Source organism: Plasmopara halstedii, assembly GCF_900000015.1.
Source record: "Plasmopara halstedii genome assembly, contig: Scaffold_671, whole genome shotgun sequence".
Lineage (NCBI taxonomy): Eukaryota > Oomycota > Peronosporomycetes > Peronosporales > Peronosporaceae > Plasmopara > Plasmopara halstedii.
The window spans coordinates 60,008-69,673 of record NW_020187588.1 but is presented as its reverse complement, the minus strand read 5'-3'; the positions used below and the strand labels follow the sequence as shown (position 1 = coordinate 69,673).

Genomic DNA, 9,666 nt, shown 5'->3' with positions numbered 1-9,666 from the left:
CACGAGATGGGCATGGTGTGACTGCACCCAAATAAGAATACGGTACGTGGCTGGGTAGACAGTAGTCATGCGTGTATTTAGATTTTACAATATATATCTGAGAAACTTTATAGATTTTAAATCAGGCGGCTTTGCCGCAGTTTACATTCTAAACGGAAGAAGTTCTTAGCCTTGGGTTAAAGTTTCTACTACTCTTGCAGGTAGCGGATTGCGATCCGCTACACTTGTACTGGTCCTTGTGAAGAACGTAAGGTCGGTGACCTAAATTAAGCTTTCTCTAAGCGCAAAGCTACGACAGCCCTGTTGCACCGAGCTTCTGGCGGATCTCGAGATTTTTAGCTAGGAATCGCTTGTCGACACTGCATGAAAGCTCGGCCTTTCATACCTTTTATTTGATAGAAAAGGTAACACGCAGGCCGCAGATGTTCAATACTACCGCACCCGCACGTAAGAATCTTCGATCACCACGATGCTATTTAGCAACCAATGACATCGCTCGTTTTCTCCTTAGCACGGCTAGGTTGCACCGCCGCTAGCACATCCACAGAGATTCACTTCCCACACTTCACCCAGCCCTCACGGCATCAATGTTGCACCTCGCAGTCAATGCAACACCTATCGCATCCTCCAGCGTTGTTGAAACGCGAATGAGCGAGGTGCGAGCCACATCAGTATGAGGTCCCTTACTTAAAATGACAATCGCTTCCGTTTTTGAGGCGGTATATACCGCCATCAAGGCGGTTAAGATTTTTCATCTTTAGCCATATTTCGCTTCATTTTGCCTTCCTTGACGTGTATAAAAGGAATTTGATTGCATACGGCATGAAATAAGAGATTAGACTATTGAAACGCCGCGACATCAGTAGCTGCAACACTTTTCATCTCATGAAATTTTACTAGATATAAGTACTACGTGTATATGTACTACGTGTATGCGCTGATTTATGCGAGCAGCCTCCCCGCTTACAAATAACCTATAACGATGCATTGTCGCGCCGTCTAGACCATGCCACATTTACCACCATTTCAACTCGTATGAATCAGACATACTTCTGCTGTTTAATCACTTTAAAATTTGGACGCTTAACTTCAGCGGCCTCACGATAAAAGTGGTCTCGACAACGCCTTGTTGAAGCGCTCCTAGTGGCGTCTCACCGGCGCAATCTCGTAGCTGATAAACAGCTCCAGGGAAGCCATCAATGCCTCTAGCTCTTTGGCTACCAAAAGGTAGAAGTGGAATCGAACAAAGACATGGTTGTATCTTGATATTCCGGATATTTTTATAAATTGACAGATCATGTCCGTTCGTGACAGATGATACTGTTTTGTCGACGTGACAATGAGTGCTCTCAAGTGCATCTTATTGCGTTGTACATTGCACTTTTAAACTCATGAATGACTCTACGAGTCCATTTTGACAATGCATCGGATGAAGTTGCATTCCCTTCCAGAAGCAAAAATTAGAACCTTCAAAATAATATGGCATAACGTTTCTCTTTATTCAATTGAGAAATATGATAAAACCAAGTCAAAAACATATTAAAATTCTATGTATTCCATAAGAAAAGGCTTGCGACTCATGTGTCTCACGGATCTCCCCTAATACAAATCATCACCTTATCTGTCATGAAACTTTGCCATAGTAATTCACTATAGTGCCCTTGAGTTAATTCAAAGTTTGACGGGCTCGCCGGGTACCTTGTACAGAGAAGGCTTGACTTCAAGCGTCTCTGTATGCAGCACTCTGTGATTAGATTCGTCCGCTTCACCCAATAGGGACGTGTACTATTGAAGTTTGAATCACGGACCTCTCCTTCAAGGTGTCCCAAAATCCAGATAGTGTATTTTTTGGCGGATCTTCCGTTGATATCCGACCGAAATATATCTATTAGCTGAGAAAAGAGATGTCACACATGTCGCGGGTGCTGCAAGTATCTGTGGAGACACTCGGTACTCAAGAAACCGCTCCCTATTTTCAGTATCACTTACGGTCATCGCTTCCGGCGCACCGGTACTTCATCCACTTTTAGTATTTATCCGCCTTCACGTTATACCCCAAATTCAATGCAACTCTGCCGCCTTTTTAAGGAAATCAAACAGACGGGAATTATCCCTGGGTCCGTCGCAACCTGTTTGGATGCCCTCCATGAAATTGGTATCTCATATCTCTTCTAGAAGGCGATCTGACACCATTCCGACCATAACATTTTTCACTACCTGTACATAGTCCGCTATATATTGCCTCCCTTGACAGTTAGACAAGACTATCAAACGCAATCTGAACGCCTGGTTTGACATTTGTGACATCTAATGCCACAAACCTTTTTCATGTCGATGACGCCTCTTTTGTCATGGTTATGCACGCTTGTGTCCATTCCCGCGCGGTAATTTTGCTCGGAAATCGCAACCGTGTCGCGCTGTTGCTCCGTTAAAAGCATGGCAAATATTATGGCCATCTCAGCTTTTTTCATCCAGAGGGTAAGACTCATAAATACTCTATCTTCATAGGACTAGACGCTTATCGTCAGGGGCCTCACGCTAGGCGCTATGTGTTCGTCCCCCGATCTCGGTTCAGGCACCCCTGGAAGCGTCTTACCAGCGCGTCCACATAGCTCCTGAATGCATCCAGGAAACCTATCATATCCTTGGATAGTCAGTAATCTGGGCCATTCGTGACCAATAATCGACGTAAGCTTTTCGAGCGAGTCTAGTTGATCCAAGAACAGGAACTCGAACAAATACCATTTTCCTTTCAGAGGATACCACCCTTTTGACTACAAGCGCTACAAAGTGTGGCATGCTTGCCGTGTACATTGCACAGAGATGGCTTAGATACAAAGAGTCCGCGGGAAAAGCAAACACTGATTGTGCCTATACGCTCCACCTACTAATGGACCGCGGACCGAGAACCGTTAGATTTGTCGAGGAGTGACATATTTTAAGATAAAATCTTTTTAGACTGATACTGATCGTATGGTATCACTGTATCTGATGACGGACTCATTTGTTGTTCACCGTGTTCCTAGCAGCCCACTGGTCTACGGTTCTACGGACCTCTCTTCTACGAAGTACGAAGTCCCATCAGTTTAACTAGTATTGATACTTCGGTTCTCGCACAGAATCTACAAATAAAAAATATGAGGCGAATGTCTTACAATAGTATAATATTGTATTTTGCACAACCATACAGATACTTTTCGGGCATATAGCGCAGCTCTGAACATCACGATGAAGCGCCATGCTGAAGAATCATATGTATCACTCCGTATGGAAAAATCTCCGCAAAGGGGAAGTTTGCGAGACATGGACTGCGAGATTCACGTTATTGTCCCGTAGGAGAGAGTGCTCTCTTGTTTTTTCCTTCTCACTATTATAAATGCCAAAAACCTTCCTACACATGCAGTCTCTGCTTTCTTTAAGACAAAGCTCCGTCTAGATATCGTAACTAGAGCTGATTTAGTGCTATATATACGATCAATTTATGAAAAGATGTGCAAGTTTCGCGCCATTAAAACGTTGGTCAGCTAGCTGTATCTGTTCTTACTGGATCGATTGCAGAGGTTATGCCTGTCTTAACAAAAAGCTATGCCTATCCTGAAATGCGACTTGGTTTGCTGTATACCGCTCTTTATGCTCCAAACGCCATCAAGACTCTGGATTCGAAAACGTTACACATCCAGCAGATGAGAAATGCCCCCATGAATAACGAATTTAGACAACTGCTTACCATGTGGATGTAGAGGTGTCTATTGAAGTACTCATCCAGCTTTCATATTGATTTGTGACTTATAGCTAATTTGATTAGAAAATTGTCAGCAAATGGCTAATAATACCAATAATGGTATCATTAAAGAGATACTTTAATTTGTTGGCGCACCCGAGACTGTAGTCAGTTTCTGGCATAATAAAGAACCCGTTGAAGGTGTGTATTGTTCAGATGAATTTCATACTTGTCACCTCAACGCAGTGATTTCATAAATTTTAGTCGACTTAAACAACAACTAAGTCAAATAAAATAGCAATCCACACCCTAACAAAATATCAAAACGTACAGCCTTGGAAAACATATGAAATTGAAGTAGACTGATTGTGGTGGACCAAGATGTGCGCGTAGCTGGCTCGATCACTAATACAATTACTTTCGGAGCATCGTGAGATTTGTAGTATTGGAAGTGCGGCAGTGTCAATGCAAGAGGCTTTTGTCATTCTCGATGCATGCGACGAGGTTCCGATTCTGTCGGAACGTCGCAATGAAACTCACATGCTAGGGGACTCGATGACTGTCAACCGCAGTCGCTTGGAGCTGAATCACGGCTGGATTCATCAACAGCGTCAGCACAAGAGAACGGAGCTATCACAATTACAGATGCAATCGCAACGAATGGATATGTACTTCTCACGGTTGACAATAGATCGTGGCAAGAGAGACTCAAAAAGGACTCGAGTGAGTCCTGCTACCCTTCATATGCAGGAGCTGCAGGAACCTGATGCAGAGCTTTTTAATTTGTCGCTTCAAAAGTCGCCCACACATGACAAGTATCGCTTGCATCCAGCACTTAGAAAGGAGCAGTCGATGGAGGTGAGAGGAAAACGAACAATTGCCATCGACCTGGTCTTACGTTGTGTATTTTGTATTGATAGACAGTGTCGCTGTCGAGATCAACAGTACTTAGCTCGGAACACTCGGGTGTATATGATTGCAGTCCGTCGGTGCTGCAAAATGACCCCGTGGCTGCTCGAAGAGAAATTATGACGCGTATGGACGATATGTATACGGAAGCCAAGGCATTAATTAATCCATACACAGGAGCTGCAGCGTCGTTGCCAGCACTCAGTTGCCACTACAATGTCACATTGGACCCGAAAAAAGGTCCGATTTCATTGTTAACATCTGAGACACCATTAGGTTGCAGTTTGGATCTAGCAAGAGAATTACTATCAGCGATCATCCCCATTTCAGATTCATTCCAGCTAGCCTTAAATACTCGGGTAAGCCACAATGTAATTTAAAAAGTGCTGATCTTAATGTATAGTGATGTAAATATCATGTTTTTCTCTATCATGTCAAGGCTACAAGGTCGCATGCAGATGGTGAGACGAAGAATTCGATAGAAGTCGGAGGCTCAGATGTAACTGGGCATCCAGACGGTCTCGGACTCACAAGGCGACACACGCAAAAAGACAGCGAAATTTCTATTTGGGCGGCCATCTCTTTTCACCAAAGTGGTAAAATCTTGTTTCGAGAAAGTTTATGGATGGCTGCAACTAATTCAGCACAGTCGGTATCTGATGAATCTGTCGTTCGCGTCAACTATCGCTTAAGTGCTGAAAAAGCGGAAGGTTGTACTTTGATTGATGGTGAACACATTGACCATATTCGTAATCAAGCTATCGAGGCAATCGGAGCAAAGATGAAGAAAAATCATCATATGCTTCAAATGAAAATGTTGATCGAAACGGGAAGATCGGACATGGCCAGCTTGATAACGTAATTTCTACTTGCGACATTGTAAGTATGTTAAGAGCGCCATCAAATGGAGAAGACAAAATCCTTGCAAACGGGGCTATACTGGTTGGGTCTATTCAAAATTATTAAGGTGCGGGTACTTGAGACAAATGATCGGCCCTTGTACTGAACTAACCTTACTTTTTTTCGTTCAGCTTCGTCGAGTGCAGGAAATCAAAATTCTGGCGAAGTGCTGGAATATTATCCTGAAAATCGCAATATTAATGATGGTACTGAACAAATCTTTTCAATCGTTTGCTTTTTGTTAGGATAAAAAGGGATTGACTTGCTTTACCAAAGCATTCAGGGGTTGCCAGCTTTCCATGTAGGAAGCTGTAGCAAGGCATTCCTGGACCTAAATACTGTGTTCAACACTCGATTAAGTTATCATGCTCAAATGAAAAATGAAATGTCTAGAACTTTACTCTCGAAGCACGTGACTTTCAATACGAGCTTCGTTCAACTTGGAATAAGTCGCATGTACAATTGAATACGTGTTTCTGCAGATGCAATATCTTCACCTCTATACTCTGGTCAAATAATGACACCCGAAATACCGGATGAAGCTTGATCGTCACCCGCAGCTCGATGATTTATCTCAGGGCAAACACATTTGTAAGCTCACTTTTGCGGATTTTACTTGCACCGTCGGGATAGCCTTGGAACGATTTACATCATGCGAGCTTGCCCTCCAGGATTCGTGACACTACCAAACACGCTTTTTTCAGAACCAATCAAAACAATTTAGCATCATTTTTTTACTTACATTTCGTTAGATACATCTCCTGCATTTAGAGCATCATATCCATTACAACCTTTGGTAAAACGAGTCTTAGTTTCGTTGCTGTGACTGTTGCCAAACTCCAGTCGTTCCTGAAACTGCGCTGCTTTAATCTCATCCTGCTTCACAGCATTCACTCAGGTAGTAGGAGACAGTTTGATGTGATCCATAAGCATAATTGTTGCCACTGTCGAGCGCATTTTTTGTCGACCTCGACTTTGCACTGTCAAAGTCTTTATTACTTTGTTCCCATCTGAAGCCGAAATAAGCGTCGACCGGTTATCAAATTCTCTCGAAAGTAAATAAGCTTCTTTACGCATCAAGTCTTGCATTGGCCACCTTTACCTCTATCTGGCGTCATCGCTTACTTGTTCAAATCAGCAAAAGCCGCACTAGCTCAGCATCTCTTTACGAAAAGATGGACTCGTCTAAAGAGTATTGTCACAAGCAGAAGCTGCGAAGTACGCCAAGATCTCTGCGTTGCGTCCGCCAGTGATTTATTTGAGATGTTACCTAAATCATAATCCTTAGTATTAAGCGATTGAGGTTACATTTTATGGCAGCTTTTAATTTCACACCTAATTATGCTCAATATACGAGATGTTGCATGTCACAATGGTGCGTTGCCAATCAAATAAGGCTATACGTACAGCGTAAGAGTCGGAAGCAACGTGTGTTCTGCTACTGAAAGCTTCGAGGAGTAAGGGATAAGGCACAGATGGTGTTTTAACGAAGCGCGCGGTTGTATATGTAACGGGGTTACAAGTACCCTGGTACAAATATGTGGGTCACACAAGGTTGTCTGACCAAACAATGGTGTGGCTACACCTTAACAAGAAGCCACAACTTGGCGGGACCAGTAGTTATAATTCATAATCAGGTTTTTCGATTGAATCAGGAAAGCTTTGACGCGAATAAAACAAAAGAAATACAGTATATATTTTGAACGAAACAGTTTATTTACCGTGGATAAAGGTTGTGGTAACTCTTGGAGTAATCGGGTTGCGATCCGCTACACTCGTACTGGTTTTAGTATAGAACGTAAGGTCGGTTACCTTAGCTTAGCTTCCTCTGAGCGAAAGAGCTACAGTAGCCCCGCTGCACTTGGTAGCACTTGTAGTCAATCTACACCTGAGTCGTTACGACAAATTCTCTGTGAGGATGCAGCAGCTATTCTATCTGCCCCAGGGCATGCAGGACGGGCTTAAGTAGCTGATGTCTCTGTTTGGCCCCGAGGGCGTGCAACGCATCGCTTCAAAAGGACTTGAAGCGATCAGCGCGCATGCTCTGCTAGAACACCTACAGCGAAAGGCGACTGCGTCCCTGACGCCACCGTCGACGACAGATGAATCCTCCCGACCCAGGCCGCTCATGGTGAGCGTTAAAAGCTTTCGAGGGTAAGGATGGAGAGAATCTTCTGCTGTGGTGAGAGAGCTATGGAAACTGCGCGTGGCGCTAGCTATCTCCAAGCTCGGTGGTCGAGTGCAAGAATGAGCACTGACGTGCGGCACCTTTGATGAAGCGGAGTTTTCCACCTGGACGTAGTTAAAGCAGCTCTTACGAGTGTTCTCGCCGCCTAACCAGGTATATCGCGTGCGATCGCGATTCTTTGCCGTCCGACAGGGCAAGAAGGAATTGGTGGACTTTGTCCAAGGGTTGCGTACTGTCATTGACAGTATGGCAGCCGATCCTCTCCCCGAGCGGTCACAGTGACCGTCTTTATGGGGGCCTCCACACTGGCGTAGCCACAAATGGAAGTCTTCCGATGTTCATCCATCTTCTTTTTATGAAGAAGTGAAAAATGGCATTGTATGCAGTTTTTAACTTTAAGTGGGCACGACTTGGTTGGAATGCACACTCGAGCAGCTCGTCGAGTGGACCTAAGCCCAATTAATTTCAGCTATCATGAGAAAAAGGAGGTAGCTGCCGGAGCGTTCAAACACCCGACTGTGTTTCGTCTGTGGACATTTGAACTGGTTGTCCCCTGCGCAAGACGCGTCAAGGTTCATCGAACCTCTTTTTGAGCTTCAAAGAGGTAGAGGGCAGCAGGGCCCAACCCTAAAGAGCTCCGTGCACTTGGACATGGAGCGTGTATGCATGCCGGGCTTGCTGGTCGTGAAAGCGCCCGCGAAGGGTTTGGGAGGCTATGGAAGATCCTGATCGACTCCGGGGCAGCAGGCAATTATTCTCGACGTTCCACGGTAGATAGAAACCAGCCGTTTGCTGATGCGCTGGAAGCGCGGTTGAGTGACACTGTCACTGTTCGCTTAGCGACGGAAACTTGTGTCACGGTGCCGAGGGTCCCTGTGGACCTCGGTGTCAAGTTTCTTGAATTTGAAAACGGGTAACGCTGCTAAGTCTTAGCCTTGGATACAAGGTATGACTTATCCTTGGTTTGGCATGGTCGAAACACCATGAGCCATGGATCGATTGGAGGTCGAAGACCTTGGGCGCGGTGCTCACGTCGCCTAGTGGAGCTTTGGTGAGTCATGAACCCACCTCTGCTAGGAAGCAGAAGTGCTATTGGCGCGGGAACTGGACTGGGACGGTCAACGTGCTGGAGTATTCGAGTTGTCTAGCACCGAAGATGTATCGGACAGGATTCTCGAGCATGGCTCGCGCGCTTAACGTGGAGTGACACGTACCCCACTGAGCACTGCTCAAGTATCATAGTAGTTGCCGCATGCCAAGACTGGCATGGTCGACGAGGTCCGAGGCATCTTGATCAAGGCCCTTCGGATGCGCGTGGAGTGGCACGTTATCCACTGGACGAAGTCTGCGGAAATTGCAGTTCTTCGTCGGATGTTGTTAATAACATCAAGGTTCCGAAGGAGCAGGGAGTGGGGACACTGGACAATGCTGAGTGAGATCACCATTGGCCTCGATGCGACGTGAAATCTCTTTAGAAGAAAGATGACGAAGTCTTATGTTATCTGCAAGGCGCAGAGCATCGACCCTGGCCCAGGGTGCACACAGCTTTACACCCTCGTCCATGGTAGAACGAAAACAGCGACGTTACCCTTGGGACTAGATACTGTTCTTGAGCTGGACGAGATGTACTCGAAGAGATCGGTGGTGACTTGAAGGCAGTCGAATTAGCCGAAGTGATCGTTAAACAGCTGGAAGAGGAGATCAACTCGTCGTCGCTTCTGGATGAAGCCATCCTGGAAAACATCAAGAGGGTTCTGTACGCACAAAGTGGATCGTCAGTCCTAAAGAATCCATCGGATCCGTATTATCCATAATATAGGAGTTCCAAGACGTCGTCTTCGAAATCCCGTCGTCGGTCCTACATCCGGACCGAGGTAGATTGATTTGGTTCCGGGAACCAAATACTGCGTAACGCGCCAGTTATCCTTGCCCAAAGAGCACTGTGACA

The 9,666-nt window shown here is 45.2% G+C and overlaps 3 protein-coding genes across 3 annotated transcripts; 1 reads left to right on the top strand and 2 right to left on the bottom strand.

Annotated features, from left to right (window-relative positions):
- Positions 1 to 1,815: 1,815 nt before the first annotated feature.
- PHALS_13583 (uncharacterized protein) lies at positions 1,816 to 2,020 on the bottom strand (the record flags this gene model as incomplete). The annotated part of the gene is made up of 2 exons (XM_024729371.1): positions 1,816 to 1,969; positions 2,010 to 2,020. 2 exons carry the CDS (start codon positions 2,018 to 2,020, stop codon positions 1,816 to 1,818), a joined length of 165 nt encoding a protein of 54 aa, XP_024579754.1.
- Positions 2,021 to 4,186: 2,166 nt separating this feature from the next.
- On the top strand, positions 4,187 to 5,492 carry PHALS_13582 (uncharacterized protein; the record flags this gene model as incomplete). The annotated part of the gene is made up of 3 exons (XM_024729369.1): positions 4,187 to 4,579; positions 4,642 to 4,989; positions 5,070 to 5,492. 3 exons carry the CDS (start codon positions 4,187 to 4,189, stop codon positions 5,490 to 5,492), a joined length of 1,164 nt encoding a protein of 387 aa, XP_024579753.1.
- Positions 5,493 to 6,175: 683 nt separating this feature from the next.
- PHALS_13581 (uncharacterized protein) lies at positions 6,176 to 6,619 on the bottom strand (the record flags this gene model as incomplete). The annotated part of the gene is made up of 3 exons (XM_024729368.1): positions 6,176 to 6,212; positions 6,273 to 6,423; positions 6,499 to 6,619. The coding sequence occupies 3 exons, from the start codon at positions 6,617 to 6,619 to the stop codon at positions 6,176 to 6,178; spliced, it is 309 nt and encodes a 102-aa protein (XP_024579752.1).
- Between the last annotated feature and the right edge of the window lie 3,047 nt (positions 6,620 to 9,666).